At 39.8% G+C, this 16,268-nt stretch overlaps 1 protein-coding gene across 3 annotated transcripts in view; it reads left to right on the top strand.

Moving 5' to 3' along the window:
- The window catches only part of znf608 (zinc finger protein 608), an 86,120-nt gene that overhangs the window by 35,841 nt on the left and 34,011 nt on the right, over window positions 1-16,268 (top strand). For all 3 annotated transcript variants that reach the window (XM_036213749.1, XM_036213748.1, XM_036213750.1), the window contains exon 2: window positions 4,085-4,355. In XM_036213749.1, the coding sequence (XP_036069642.1) occupies window positions 4,085-4,355 (271 nt within the window). The remainder of the gene's footprint in view (window positions 1-4,084; window positions 4,356-16,268) is intronic.

Below are 16,268 nucleotides of genomic sequence, written 5' to 3'. Positions count from 1 at the left end.
AATATCTGACTAGGGCTTGGAATGTAACGAGCGCCCCCTATCTACCTCCAAAGGAACGTCTCACCAAAGGATGATGAATATAACATTTTACAGCCTCTTCAAACAAAAATTAAAGATCAATTCTTGGTGAGAACCCATAGAGAATCAATCGCAGGACTAAATATCGCGATATATTGCAATGTCGATATTTTGGCACACCCCTATATCTGACTAAAAACAGTTATGTTTAACCTACTCCCAGCTTAGTAAATGAAGCCTCTGCTCCGTTTGTGGATCCAACAGAGAGAGTACTCCCAGATGAACCTCCATTCAGACATTCCTGTGAGACATGGTCAAATGCCTTATTCCTGTCCACAAAACTTGCCCCGTTTTGGAGGACTTGAGGCTCACTAAAATATTTGAAGAAGTTTCTATGTTTTAAAACGTACACTCAGCGGCCACTTTATTAGGTCCACCTTCCGAGTACTGGGCTGGATCCCCTTTGTGCCTTCAGAACTGCCTTAATCCTTGGTGGCATAGATTCAATAAGATACTAGAAACGCTCCTTAGAGATTGTAGTCCATGTTGACATGATAGCATCACATGCCGATCTCCTGTTCCTCCACATCCCAAAGGTGATCTATTGGGTTGAGATCTGGTGACTGTGGAGGTCATTAGAGTTCAGTGAACTTATTGTTCTAGAAACCAGTCTAAAATGATGCCAGCCACCAAGGCAGGATGGATCCATGTTGTTGACACCAAATTCTGACCCTACCAACTGAATGTTGCAGCAGAAACAGAGACTCATCAGACCAGACAACGTTTTCCAACCTTCTAATGTCCAGTTTTGGTGAGTCTGTGTGGATTGTAGTCTCAGTTTTCTGTTCTTAACTGACAGGAGTGATACCTGGTGTGTTCTTCTGCTGCTGTAGTTCATCTGCCTCCAGGTTGGACGTGTTGTCTGTTCAGAGATGTTTCTCTACAGACCTCGGTTGTAACCATTTGTAATTGTTATCTTTCTATCAGCTGGAACCAGTCTGGTCATTCTCCTCTGACATCAATAAGGCATTCCCACCCACAGAATTGGATATCAGCTCACTGGACATTTTCCCTTTTTCTGTCCATTCTCTGTAAACCCTAGAGATGGTTATGGGTGAAAATTCCAGTACATCATCAGTTTCTGAAATACTCAGACCATCAACAACCATGGCACGTTCATAGTCGCTTCAGTCACCTTTACTCTCCATTCTGATGCTCGGTTTGTACTGCAGCAGATCGTCTTGACCATGTCTACATGCTTAACTGGATTAAGTTTCTGCCATGTGATTGGCTGATTAGACATTTGCGTTAATGAGCTTGGACAGGTGTGCCTAATAAAGTGGCCGGTAAAGGTATGTGACAATTTTAGCATTATTCTAGTCAGATACCCTCAAAGGAAGTGCTCGATTGATGCTGCAGCTGATCTTGAGTTTAACTAGCTCTGGAATGACAGACGTCACTCCTGAATAAACAAATCAAACCCAGAAATACCGGTGAGAAATACATCAGTGAGGAATTGATTCTCATAAAATGAAGGCTTAGATGGCTGTATCAAAGAAGCCAGAGGCCTCAGAAGCTCAACACGCGGCATCCACAGCCTGCACTTCATTTTTACTTCTTTAATTCACTCAGAAAAGCAGTCAGATCTAAACTGTAATGGTTATTGAGTCTGAGCGGCTGATGTCTGCGCTCTCAGTGCAGTGATTTCCCGGAGCTCCTGTAATCGAGGCTTTAATGAGCGGTGATGATGGAGCGCAGCTCTGACATGGATTTAATAACATGTAACCATGGTTATGGTGGTCAGGATCATTCACAGCTCAGAAACATCAAAACTGCAGCTTCGCTTTTTATGAAAATGCTGCTGGAAGCTGATAGATCTGAAGTGGTTTCAGACTATCTAACTATGCAGCATCTGAAGTGAGTCAAAGATCAGTACAGACAGTGTTTGATGAAGGATTTAAGCCTTTCTGAAGGCGCTTCATGGTCTCAGAATTTTACTGTTTTCTTATTTTATTATTTCATTCTCCTCAAATCTGCAGATTTCTTTAGTGTTCATGCTGGCTCGGAGTGAATATTAGTTTAGCCGAGCATCACTGCAGTCCACTGCTCAAACTTGCTCTGATAAATCATTGATGTTTATGGGGAAATGCTGCAGACGTGACGTTTCTCTGAGAGGTGCAGCTTCAGGACAAAACGCCATTTATGTTTAAAAATCTGTTGGTTTCAGCTCTGCAACTGCAGGAAAACAAAGAAATGTTTTGGTGATTCCAAAATATTACCTTCTGTGAAACATTATGATGTTAGCTTTGAAATATTTAACATCGTTGGGAGTTTTTAATGAAACAGATTCAAACTGTGTTTTCAAACTCAGGAAAAAGCTTTTGTTTACAACTCAAAATTAAATTTCAAGTATTTCTTTCTATTCTTGATATACTAACACTTTAAAGACCCACTCCGAATGTATTTTGTTCCCATGTGGTGTTTTACTTATGATTATGATGTTTTATTTAAACCTGTGTCATATTCAGGAGTTCATTAGAAATTCACCTCTGAGTTTTAGACGGGATCATTCGTGTGCAGCAACACCGCCCCCTTCCCCTCCCCGTTGCTGAGACGAGGAAACCAAAAACATAGATGATCTTAAATCCCAAATTTGATCTTTTTTTTTCCAACTCAAGTTTTTTATTAGGTTTTACCTTCAAATAACTTTACACAAGTAACATATACAGCATTTTATAGGTTGAGTTCTTGAAACAGCACCAAACAAAATGTGTGAAAAAAAAGTAATTTTTTTTCACACATTTTTTTCATCTGCTTCTGATTCACAACAATTTGAATAAAGAAATTCTCAGAAATGCAATTTTCATCTTAATTTTCTTTATATACATCCTCTATCCATCAACAGAAAAATGCTACAAGAACATATAAAAACATCAAAAACACAATTTTTATCAGTGTCTTTAAGTAGTGACTTTTTATGTTTCAAAGTACTTGTGAATGTCGGCTTTTTTTAATCAAAATATTTGTATTTGTCGATTCTAATATCTTAAAGTTTGATTAAATGTGTTTTTAAATAGTTTTGTGATTTAAAGAATCCAGGTTTTGTATCTTTAAGTTGTGGTTTGATGTATCTGTATCAATCAGACTATAAAGTGACAAAATGAAAAAAAATGTATTTAAAGACTAAATCTTTCAGAAAAGAAAGCTGAAGAATTCAAAACTCTAGACCACCTTTGGTTTCTGTTTTATCCGTGTCTAATGTAGGGAAATTGTCCAGTCCAGTGATTAAGAAGTCTGAAGCGAGGCTCTGCTCCGTTTCTGTCTGACATTCATCATCTTCAGCCTGAAGCAGAATCCTCTTTGCAGACGTTTGTGACATGGAAGAGAGCAGCTCTGCAATCTCAGCCACTCAGGATTTCAAGGATCATTTTAAAGGTTGCCATTTAAACACAAAAGGAATTTGAGGAGAAGTTTCAGTGGAAACACTTTGGTTCTGCTTTTGAAACTGAAACCTGATGACAGAAATTCATGTAAGAGAGAATGAGTAAAAGTGATTGAAATGTCAGAGACTTCAGTCTATAAAATAAATTAAAACCGTTACACTGAGATCCTCTTTTTTATTCTCAAATGTTCTTTTGTTCCAGACCTTTTATTGCACCAACAGAAAAAGTTTTTTATTAAATGCTACCTCTGAACTTTCAATTATCTTGAACAATTCATTCAGTCAAAATCCCATTTTTCATTCACTTCTAACTTTCCTGTTTCATATTATGCTCTATCAAATCTTTATTTCATTTCAAAAACCTCAAACTTATAAATTAAAGTCTTATTAAATCTCTGCAATGTCTTTAATCTGACACCTATATGTGAACTTCTTTTTTATTTTATTATTTTGATCATCTTACTCATATGTTGAAACTTATTATTCCATAAATCCACTGATAATGAAAAAATAAAATTCTATTGATTGCCTACGTTCTTAAATAGTTAGTAATGTTTATTAATCTATAAGTCATTCAACTGACTAATCTACAGGTCAAATCACACTTTTTTATTAATTTTTTAGGTGAACCCCATGTTTACGGTACCAGCCCCCCCTGCTCCAGTCCACCCCGGTGCCCCCGGATCCTCTCTGCCCGTGACCCCGTCCTTTTCCCCTCCGGCCCTGCCCATCTCCAGCCCCAAGCAGCTGGCGGTGAGGACGCGGTCCGTTGGCACCAACACTCAGGATGGAGGTGTCCCAGGGGTGTCAGAGGGAGAGCCCCCCTGCATCGGGCCATGTCAGCCCGGCACCAGCGTTAACCTGGAGGGCATCGTCTGGCACGAGACGGAGGAAGGTAAGAATTCATGAAGGAATCTGTTGTTCTGAGCAGTACGTTGGTTTTGGTGTTCAGAGTTCATGACGTGAGCTCGGCTGTGGATGTGTTTGTGCACATTTTAGAGTCACACTGCAGTTTGAGAACTGCAGGACTTGTTGGCAATGTGATCAGGGTCCCATAAAATCTGTTACACTCATTCTCCTGGTGGATTCTGGTGTTCTTTTTCTCCTGGACCTAACAGTAAATTTTGGTGCTGTGTTCTGGAATATCCTTCCTCTCATATCAAGTAGTAGTTTCTCCATCCAGAATCAAAATTCTTCATTTATCCCAGGTGAAAAATTGCATTTTCGGAGCTCCAATCACCAAAATTCAACATGCAAACAAAGAAAAGACAGAAGTAGGGTCGGGAATCGATTAAAAAAAATTAACAAATGAATCGCAAATCTGGAAATGTTTTCTTTTTTTTTTTTTAGTTGCTGTATTTGCCAGTCGCTTATCATCTGCGAATAATCATAATATGAAATCACAAGCAAACTTTTACATTTAGAACATTTATTTTTAACCCTTTGGACCCTACGGTCTAAAACTCTTTTTTTTTTAATTTTTTTATTTCTGTATTTGTTAGGTTAGTGAGAGTCCTGGACCCAAAAGCAGGCGGGAGACAGAGAAGAGTTAGGTAAAAGTTTAATGCAGTATGTTGGATGGTGATACTCTGGAGTCCGAGCTGGTTTGCGTGGAGCAGTGGATGGTGGTACTCTGGAGTCCGAGCTGGTTTGCGTGGAGCAGTGGATGGTGGTACTCTGGAGTCCGAGCTGGTTTGTGTGGAGCAGTGGATGGTGGTACTCTGGAGTCCGAGCTGGTTTGTGTGGAGCAGTGGATGGTGGTACTCTGGAGTCCGAGCTGGTTTGCGTGGAGCAGTGGATGGCGATGACCTGGAGTCTGGGCCGGTTAACTTGGAGCCGTGGATGGTGGTGACATCTGGAGATGCAACGGAGAGATGATGAGCTTGAGGAACAACGAAAACTACACATAGACTGTGGCCTAATTCGTAGTAGGAGTCAGTATACTCTACCACATGAAGCAGACGGACTGACGGCGACTGAAGGTCATGGTGGGTAGATGAAAACTCCAGGCTGATGAGGTGATAGGATGCAGGTTAGCAGGAAACCAGGGGCGTGGAGAGGGCAACCCGACAGTATTTCAATTTGAAAGACTACCTGCTGCTTATTTGGTATCATTTTAATCAGCAGAACCTCTCCAATGTGACACTGCCTTTATTTAGTCATTTTCCCATGTTATATTTACACATTAGACAAAAAAAATTGCAAAAACAGAAGATTCTGTCTGCAAAAATGTGATTCATTTTGCTGGGGAAACCCCAAAAATGTTTAACAAACACTGTTTTGCACGTGGGTGCGCTGTGAAGCATATAAGTTTACATTTAAATGGAAGGAATTACTTTTTGTTTTAGCACCATCTTTTTAAACATAGAATCAAAGTTTTTGTTATAATTTTATAAAAACAACAAGAATAAAATTAGTTAATAACCTAATCAACATGTTTTTGAATAAAATACAAAACAAATCCTGGCTTATGTCACACCAGTCAGCCCCAATAATAAGAACTTCTCACTACTTTCTATTTTACGTTTTTCCTAGAATTCTGTTTATCTTTTTTATCCTCTTTTTTCAACTTTTTCCTTTTTTCTCATAAGCTTTCTTTTTTATGCTTGTGAAAAATAATTTAACAACTTTTTTGGGATCCAGCTGGATTTCAGGTCAGCTGCACACAGGTGGGGGCGTGTCTGTCTTCTCTAAACTGCTTGCTTTCCACTGCATTGGGGGGGGGGGCTTTCACACATTATTTATTTTCTGTCTGCGGCCGGGTAACAAGTGACCCACAGACCGGACCCGGTCCTTGGGCCGGGGGGTTGGGGACCACTGGTGTAAAGGGTGAGGAGGAAGGGCCAGAGGATGGTGATATTGATCCCTCTCCAGTCAGATAAGAGAGCCACCAGCCTGCATCTCGTTCAACTTCTCAGCCAGCTGATGGTTTGCTGGACTTCTATTTAGAAGAGCAAACCTTGAAAAAAGTAAACATCTTCACAAATAGCTAAAAATGAAGAATAAAAATATGTTCTCTTAAACTGCCTGCCAAATTAAAAAAAATGACACAATTGGACACATGAAGACTGAAGTAACCTGACAGGCTTGCAGTGCTGTGGTCTTTGGTCCATGGACATGACTCACAGCTTAAACTCTGGTGTCAGCTCTGTCGGCGTGTTTCTCACTGCACTGTTGTGTACATGTCGAACCCTACCCCCCCGTGTCAGGCCTATTGCCTTTAAGGCACAAAGGCTCATTTAGGAGTTGAAAGCTATGCTTGGGACATCTCTGTTGTTGCGTTCCTCTCAGGCGAGTTCAAGCTGAAAGATTACACGTGAAATTATGTTTTTGTGTGTTCTGCTGAAGTGAGTAAGGATGAGAATAAAGGCGAGAAAGAGAAAGATCTGGAGCTTTCTGTGCCGTCAGAATGGTCTGAACTGGTGTCAGACGAGGATAAAAGACCATTTTGACGTCTCTGTGAAATCCCTGCTGCAGAATTTTCTTATTTTACTTTGACAGAAGACTTTATGAGCAAAAAATACTCTTTGAGCTGGAACTCCCTTCATTCTTGTTGATTTTTTTTACTTGTCCAAAGTCTTCAAACTGATGAGCAGATACATTTTCTCCAAACTTTAGGAAAGTAAAAGTTGCATCAGTCTGGTGAAACTTTCCAGTGAATCGGATGTTTCTGTCCGTCGCATTGAGCTGTCCATTGATCTGCTGGTAGAAAAAAAAAAAAAAAGCTATTCAAGAGTCTGAAAACATTTTGGACCAGAGCCACATTGAACCTTCAGCCACAGGAACTGTCTCCCTTTATTTCTGACTGTTGGTTATTTCATTTCTTCAGGTCACTGATGTTGAAAAAAACATGTTCTGTGCTTGCAAACATAAGTAAAATATTTTGTTAAAAAAGAACATGTTAAGTCTGTCTTTTTGTAATGTTTTCAATGCCTAGATGCTGGCAGAACCAACTTGAATCGATTTTCGTGGCTTCTTTGAAGCTTTCTCCAGCTGTTCAGTTTTAGTACACCCCTATAAATCAATGTTATCAGAGAACATAATGGTCAAAAGTTTCTTCTTCATCTGTCTAAAGTTTTTTAGTCCTCTAAATGTATAAGCAATGGGACGCTCTCTTGAAAGTGCTCCTGTTGGCTACACTTGGTTCTGTTTCATTTTCAGTTAGATCTGCTTTCACCAATCCTGCACTCTCTACTTCTGTAGTTGGTGAGGTTTTCCACACCGACTGCAGGTTGGTTCCTGTGGTTTCTGTGCTCTGAAGGTGCTGTTATCGATCTCAGTTGGTGGTTTTTTAAATTTATTTATTGTTGGTGTTTGGGCTTCGGCTGCCTCAGCTGGGGCCCGTTTCAAGAAGCAGGTTCAACAAATTTAGAGTTCGAACCTGAACTTAGAGTCACTGGACTCAAAATTCTCAAACTCAGGGTTTTCGGTTCCAGAACAGCTGAAAATGTTTGATTCAATCAACTTGAAGTTGTCAGAACCAGAATCAGGTGTGAGCGTCGCGACCATAAAAAGCCCTGATCAATGGAGCAAAGACAGCATGATTCACCATGGCAACGGGAACAAACAGCTGAGTTACGTACTTCCGGCGAGGGAAATTGATAAGTTCCTTCAAGCATATGCGACTATAGGAGAACATTTACTGCAAGAAAAGCAACACAGCTGCAGCAGTAGAACAGAGAGAAAATATCTGCAGTTATTTGAATCATTTCTAATAATGAATAAATAATGTCAGGAAGGTTTTTTGTCTCTTGTTGAGTAAGGAGTGGCTTTTGATCTGTTACCAACCTAATAAGTAATCTCCGTGATCGTAACCCCCCACCTACACACACAGATATCACTGCAAGCTAAAAAGAAACTGTAGCTGCCTGGCATATGTTAAAAAAGTATTTATTTAATTTTAATACTCAAGACTTAAAAAATATTCGCCGAATTTTTTTAAACGTAAAAATAACTTTCCGTAGCCGGGAGTCGAACTCGCTACCTGCGCGGTGGGAGGCAGCGTTGCTATCAATTGAGCTAATATCTGACGCATGTACCGGACGGTGGATAAGTCCACATCCTTCTCCGGTGTTTGACATTCCTTGATTCCTATTGTTAAGGGTTTAAAATAAGGAAAGGAAAACTTTATTTTTTAATAGCGAGTCCCTGGAAAAACTCACTATTTATAATATCGCTGAAATAAAAATGAATTGGGAAACTGCAGTCAGTCGACTCGTGTCCTCCAAATCCTCTACCGACGTAAATAACATTTCCTCTGGATTAATCAGCCTCCTCTCCACGTGATCCTCTATGAATGAACCTCTATGAATGTCATTTTGGTTTCTACGTGGTGAAAACGTGACGTCTCTAACGTGAATGTTCTCTAAATGTTAATGAAGAACTCATATTTGAACATCTTTCACTTTAAAAAGGGGCGGAGACCGCAGAGAACTCTAAGTTTCCTGAAGAAAACCTGCTACCGACCAGGTTTCGTTCACAGACTCAGTTACCATAGTGATTGATTCTGAGTTCATCCTAACCCGCTTCTTGGAACGGGCTTGGTTTCGCCCACTTTCCCGGGTTTGAGTTATCCCTCTTTCTGGAACCGAAAACTCAGAGTTTTGCCGAATTTGGAGTTCACGAACTCAGAGTTCCAACAAAACCTGCTTCTTGAAACAGGCCCCTGCTCTACAGATGTTAGTGACTTAGTCACAACGGTCCATATGGTGGATAATGAGGACAAATCTTCAGAGGGTAAATTCAGCTTACAGCATTCACACTAGCATTATAACAGGTAATGTTATATATTTAGTTTTTAGGGAGTTTAAAGCTGTGACAAAGTAGTTGCATCTACTTTGCACTTATGGTTGGCACCTTTTTAAAATATCAAGTAGGATCAAAACAGACTGCACATGTTCAAAGTTGTTTATTGATTTTGTGATCTCTCACCTCATCTTCCTGATGCCCACAGGACAAAATGGTGGCCAAGCCTGTGACTTCCTGTTTAAGGGTGGGGCACAGGAAGTGAGACGGGTTTAAATTGTTTGCTTACTTTTTGATTTGGAATGTTTTGAGGTGTTTGTTTATTTATGTTTGTTTTGTTTACAGGACTTTAAATGTATTGTTTGCAGGACATTTCTATCTTTTGTCTTTCTTTTTTTTCCTATTGTTTGGTTAAGGTGACTTCCTTCCTGGGCGTGGCCAGCCAATTAGCTGATATCTATAAAAGGGAAGAAGCTCAGTGTAAAAGGAGGCTGGCAGAGGGAAGGAGCTTGTGTGAGCTGTGCAATGCTGAATAAAACTTTGTTCCTGAACTTTAAAGAAGTCTGCCTCCTATGTTAACCAGGCCACTCCTGTCACACCACATTGTGACAAAAGCTAATGATGGTTAAGATGTGTGCTTTACATCCAGTCTGCACATGACCCGATTAGTCGACCCATCAAAAAAAATAATCGGTGATTAGTCGACTATTAAAATATTTGTTTGTGGAATGAACACAAGAACATCATGTTAACATTTTGATCATAGTGATGTTGAGCAGTCAGTCATCACCTATCTCAACTTTATTTCTGGATCAGTTGGTATGGTTTTGTAATGAGCTGCAAACAAAATGTGGTGTTTTTGTAAATACGCTAACAGGGCTAACATATATCTGTGTCAGACTTTGTTTTTTACGTGTTACTAAAGGTTAAGCTCACATGACAAGTGTCACAGTTCAGGTGCGATGAGGGAGTGGTCTAGCTGCAGCAGATGGCTCATATTGGCTACTGGATGGCTGCAGCAACAGCCTCTGCTGCTAACCTTGCCAAACTCTGAAGTCACGTAGGTTCACGCGATAATCCGCCATTTATCTAGGAAGTACAGCGATCTCCCGCTTTTTCACTGTAGTTCAGCTGTGGCATCTGGAAAACATTTGAAGCCAACAAACGGATTCGCAGCGCCACAGAGCCCAGATCGCAGAGGTCGGACGTGATCGCCTGCAGTGGGATTTCCTCTCGCTCTTTTAAAGTTACGTAAAGGCCGCGGCGCTCCCATCGGAGCCGTAACGCTAGTCGTAGGAGCCCAGAGCATAGTTACAGTAATGTTTGTTTTAGCTGTATCAGTCTGTGTCTCTATGTGTTGCTATTGTGAGTGTGCAAACGCAACTAGCATGTAGCGTGTTTCAAACAAGCTCTAGCGTACCGTGAAGTCTAACCTGTAGTGCAGAAAACCAGGTTAGTGCTGGGCAATATGGAAAAAAAATTATATCACGATATAAAACAATAAAGTATATTTTTAATTTTAAAAAAAATCTCTCGCTAGTTTTACTTTGAAAACAGGAAGCTTCACCGACACTTTATTTTGAAGATTTGTTTACTTCCGGTGACAGTAGTGCCGCTCATTCGGCTTTGTTTTAATTCATAAATTAAAATCCAAGATTATTCTGTTTTTCAGAGCAATCAGTATTTTACTACATGATATTTTACTAAACTCTACTTTATTTATAAAGATCGTGAATCAGCGATTTGGACGTTGCGAATATTCATTCTCAAATTTTCAGGAGCAGATCGTTAGAATCCGAGTGCTCAGATACTGGTTACAGCCCTGTTTCACAGTTTGGTTTATCTCTTATTTTTTGTAATCTCATGTTCATTTTCGTGGACTTTCCTTGAGTGTTAGAAGGTTTGTTGTGTTAGCATCGGCGCAGGAATAGCCTCGTAGAATAATTTACATATTTCTGTCTTCTACTCCTCGTCGGACATCTTGAAATTAAAATGCAGCCAAATCACAAACTTACTCCTCTTTAGCTGAAAGTGCTTCTTCTTGGGCTGCCTGCATCAGTGTTTCTCTGTTTCAACTCCAGGAAACTACTTCAAGCTGTTCTGTATCAATCCTTCTGCACTTGTGTTAAGTAACGTAAACTATGACTTAAAACTCACATGAGTGTGAATCAAAGAACTTAAAGCAGCTTTATGTTGCAATTATTTTCACTTATGTACATTTTTGTGTTCACACTGAGACTATTTAATTATATATTTGGCATAGCAATTGATCAAATTAGGTTATAAACGATATAAAGGATAGAATAGAAATGGCACGATAGACACTTTTCTGTTGCCTACATCAGTGGTCCCCAACCTTCGTGTGGCTGCAGAGCAGTCAATCCATGAGGATTTTACCACGGTCCGGGGTGGGGTGGGGTGGGGGGGGGTCTGTCATGTCGAGAGTGGTTACAAACTTAAACACTCACATCCCATCCATTTGCAAAGTAAAGGTTCCACAAGAAACTTGTCTTGTATTACAGACTGCTTTCAGCGCTCAAGCTAATTAAGAGAATCTAGTCGATTTTCAAAATAAAAGATTTCCGGCTCTTAAAAAAAAAACAAAAATAAAAACGTATAATTTATTACTTCTTCCGCATCCCGGTGGCAATCACTTAAACATGAAGAAGTTTGAATTACAGTCGTTTCTGAGTGGTCCATATGATATGTATCGTCATATCGCCCTAGGGATGTAACAATTCAGTCAAGCCATGATTCTATTTGATTGACAGTTTTAAAGTCACACATTTCCGCTCTGCTGGACTAATGTTTGTCTGCAAAAGAATTCAGACTGAGATGAGCAGCATCTTCTTCAGCACTTCAATCCATTTCTCTTCTTGTTAGCAGTTTATTTTGTGAGTGTGACGTCTTCAGCTCAGAGGAGTTTGCTTAAGGCCGTGTCTGCCGAAGAGTCCGACCGCCACTTTTAATGCTAATGCTTGTTTCATGGTCCTGCTCACGCAGAAAGATATCTGTCGTCTTGCAGCTGCGTTCATCATTCCTGTCACGAACCGTGTGTCACTCTAAAGGAGGAAGACAGCAGCTGCTGTGAGCAAAGAGGCAAAGCTGTGAGCATCAACACAGGAAGTCGCAGAAACATCAACACGCCAGATTTATGTTTGGTGAATTTTCCTCCCTCTGTCTCCAGCTGTGTTTCTATGTGAGGCGAGTGTTGATGTTTTTGCTCCTTATGTAATCCCAGCTCTTTTTCATTCAAATGTTAGTGCATTTATTAGTGCCGGGTTTAAAAAGTCTGACTGAAATAGAAAATAGCAATAATAAACTAATTGAATAAATCTTCAGAGAATTTTTTATATTTTTTCATAATTCTTTTAAGCAATGCAATAATGTTGTATCACTTTTGAAGTCTCCAAATCAGATTGATCAGAGAGCATCTCTGGTGTTTTAATCCCTAAAGACACCTTTATGTAAAACTGCTACTTTGCGTCATTGTGACTCCTGAAGATAAACGCCGCCCCTAAAGGTCAGAGCTCATCGCTACAGCAGAGTTTATTTATGTCTCAGTAACATAAACATGTACAATATTTTATGACTCTAAGAAAACATTTCAGCTGTGATTACTGTGGTTACCATGGTAATTTTAGGCACTGGATGAGGTCATGAGAAATGTTTGATCCTTTACGAAAAAGCGGTAAATTGTGCTTGCAGAACAAACCCATATCCTCACTCTCCCACTACCGTGTTTTACAGTCAGGAAGATGAAATGCTGTTTGGTTACATTTACAGACAGTCTGTTAGATGTTTGTTGTATTGATGTTTATTTAAAGTTCCACTCTGATCATCTTACCTTGGATTTTACAAATTTTTGCTGAATGCTGAAGTTAATAGCTGAATACGCTGAAGCTGATAGCCAGCTAAAATATTAGCTAAATGCCAAATTAGCCTAAAAAAATTGCCAAAACAGCTAGTATGTTGCTGAAAAAACAGCTAAGCTTCAAAATAGCCTAAAAACTGAGAGATAGTCTAAATTAGCCAAAAAACATTCCTGATATTATTTAGTTCTGCAGTATTTAGTTCATTATTTAGCTGCAGCTGTGTTGCTGTTTTTGTGGAAAATTGGAGCCATCCAGTCGTACAGTCTGCTCCTGATTTGCAACAATTTTAATAAAGATATGCTCAGAAACAGCTTTAATCTGAATTGTTTTTTATACATGCCCTGAGGACATGCAAGCTACAAGAACCCCAAAAACACAGTTTTTATTGAAGTGGGTCTTTAAGATTTCCTAAATATGAGATTTTTTAGCTCATTAATGCTCACATCATCTTTATTTAAATGCATAAACAGTTTCTTTTTGCTGATTTCATCTAGGCTTTTATCTGTTTCATTCTTTTTCTCTTTGTTTATCCAGACACTCACCGACGAGACTTGTATTTTGCAGAATCTAAAAAAAATGGCCACAAAGATGACAGATGATTTTGTGAAGCGGTCTGCACTGTCAGCTTTCCACAGAAACAGGCTTTCCATCATAACTGAAGGGAGTGAGCGCAGCAGAAAAATGTTCAGACTGAGTGACAGCTCAGGCTCTCAGCGGAGGAAAGGTGGAGGATAGAAGGGGACATAAACAAAAATAAATTCATTAAAAACACCAGATGGCTGGATGTTAGAGAAAGGAGGGAAAAGGCAAGAGAATGGTGAAAAACAGTGAGCGTGCGCGTGAAGAGTGGCAGTGAAGGATGCTGCTGACGAGGAATAGAAATGCAGAGGGAGGAAGATGGAGGCAGATTTCATCACTGATGCATACGAAGTGACGCCTAATGTCAGAGCAGAAAAGACAGAAAGAAGGACCCAGACTGTTTTTCTTCCTGCTGCTCGAGGACAATTAGGAGGTGTAGCGATATGTGAAGCCCCCTCCTGGTGGCAGCGGAGGGATACGAGGTGGGGAGACGCAGGCTGCATGTTAATCAGGCTGAATGCTAATTGGACAGACGGGAAGGAGAAGAAGAAGAGCTCCTGGCTGCGGGGGGCCGACTGATGAGTGCTAATCAGACAGAGACGAGCTTCACTCTTAATTACAAACAGACTGACTGACAAGTACATTTTAGAAAATTATTTTAACTTTGTAAACACATTCAATGAGACAGATGTTTTTTTAAGGATTTTTTAAATTGTTTGTGAAGCGGCTAGATCATACGTGTCAAAGTCAAGGTCCGGGGGGCCGAAATCTATCCGGCCCCCGGGTAAATGTATCCGGCCCTCCAGATCATCTTATTTTATTGTTATTAATGACCCAATGTAATCTTACGCTCAATTCTAACTTGTATAATTTTGACAAAATATATTTGATGGAAAGTAAAATATTGAAAGTTATTTAAGGTTCAAATTGAATTATTCTGGAATAATATTCCTGCCTTTTTATTATTCATAATTATGTTATGGTTTTAAAGTTTTAAAAATTGGCATTTTGATAGCTTTTTGGACTATTTTGGCATTTACTAAGATTTTATAGGCTATTTTGAACTTTAGCTAATATTTCAGCTACATGCTAGCTTTTTTGGCTAATTTAGTCTTCATGCTATTTTACCGTTTAACTATTTCTTCAGCTGTTTTGGCTAACCTAGGTTTTAGTTTTAGTTTTTTAGGCTAATTTGGCATTTAGCTAATGTTTTAGCTGGATATCAGTTTCAGCGTTTTTAGCTATCAATTTCAGCATCTTCAGCTTTCAGCACTAGGATCTTCAGCTATCAGCACTAGCATCTTCAGCTATCAGTACTAGCATCTTCAGCTTTCAGCACTAGGATCTTCAGCTATCAGCTCTAGCATCTTCAGCTATCAGTACTAGCATCTTCAGCTATCAGCACTAGGATCTTCAGCTATCAGCACTAGCATCTTCAGCTATCAGCACTAGCATCTTCAGCTATCAGCACTAGCTTCTTCAGCTATCAGCACTAGCATCTTCAGCTATCAGCACTAGCTTCTTCAGCTATCAGCACTAGCATATTCAGCTATCAGCACTAGCATCTTCAGCTATCAGCACTAGCTTCTTCAGCTATCAACACTAGCATCTTCAGCTATCAGCACCAGCATCTTCAGCTTTCAGCACTAGCATCTTCAGCTATCAACACTAGCATCTTCAGCTATAAGCACTATGATGTTCAGCTATCAGCACTAGGATCTTCAGCTATCAGCACTATGATGTTCAGCTATCAGCACTAGCATCTTCAGCTATCAACACTGGGATCTTCAGCTATCAACAGTAGCATCTTCAGCTATCAGCACTATGATCTTCAGCTATCAGCACTATGATGTTCCGCTGTCAGCACTAGCATTTTCAGCTATCAGCACTATGATCTTCAGCTATCAGCACTATGATCTTCAGCTGTCAGCTTCAGCAGCTGACTTCACCTTATTCACACTATCATTATCGCATTTAATGCTATATATTTTTATCCTGTCCGACCCGCGACCTAAATTGTGTTTTGGAAATTTGGGTCTTTGTGCGATTGAGTTTGACACCCCTGATCTAGATCAAACAGGACTCTCATGCAAAAAAGACATTTAAATTGCTGCAATAAAACCATTTCAATCGATGAAGTGAGAGAAAGGAGAAGTAAAGAGAAATAAAACAGAAAGACAGCAGTATGAGTAGGCGGTGACGCTCGTCAAACAGGAGCCCCAAGTTAGTTGGAGTTTAAATCTGGATAAAATGTATTTCACTTCAGCTCATTCCATCCCATGTACAGAAGCTAAAAGCAGCTTCATCATGCTTGGTTTTGATGCCAGGTTCTACCAGCTAACAGCAGATCACACGGCAACCGCCAAATTCACTGCTCGATGCCTGTCCAAAAACGTTTCATAATCTAGTTTAAGGAGCTACCATCTACGTTACACACAAACTTGTTGAACATGTTGTCAAATATTTTGGACGTCAATTTAAATATACTTGTTATTGAGTTTCCATAAACTTTTTTAAGGAGAACCTTGTTACACACTGATGAAAAAACTATTAGTTGAAACCAATGATAATGATGTAAACTTCCACCATTGCTGGTTTGCAGAACATGA

The sequence above is a fragment of the Oryzias melastigma genome, linkage group LG9, assembly GCF_002922805.2.
Source record: "Oryzias melastigma strain HK-1 linkage group LG9, ASM292280v2, whole genome shotgun sequence".
Lineage (NCBI taxonomy): Eukaryota > Metazoa > Chordata > Actinopteri > Beloniformes > Adrianichthyidae > Oryzias > Oryzias melastigma.
This window is presented reverse-complemented; position numbering and strand designations above follow the sequence as displayed.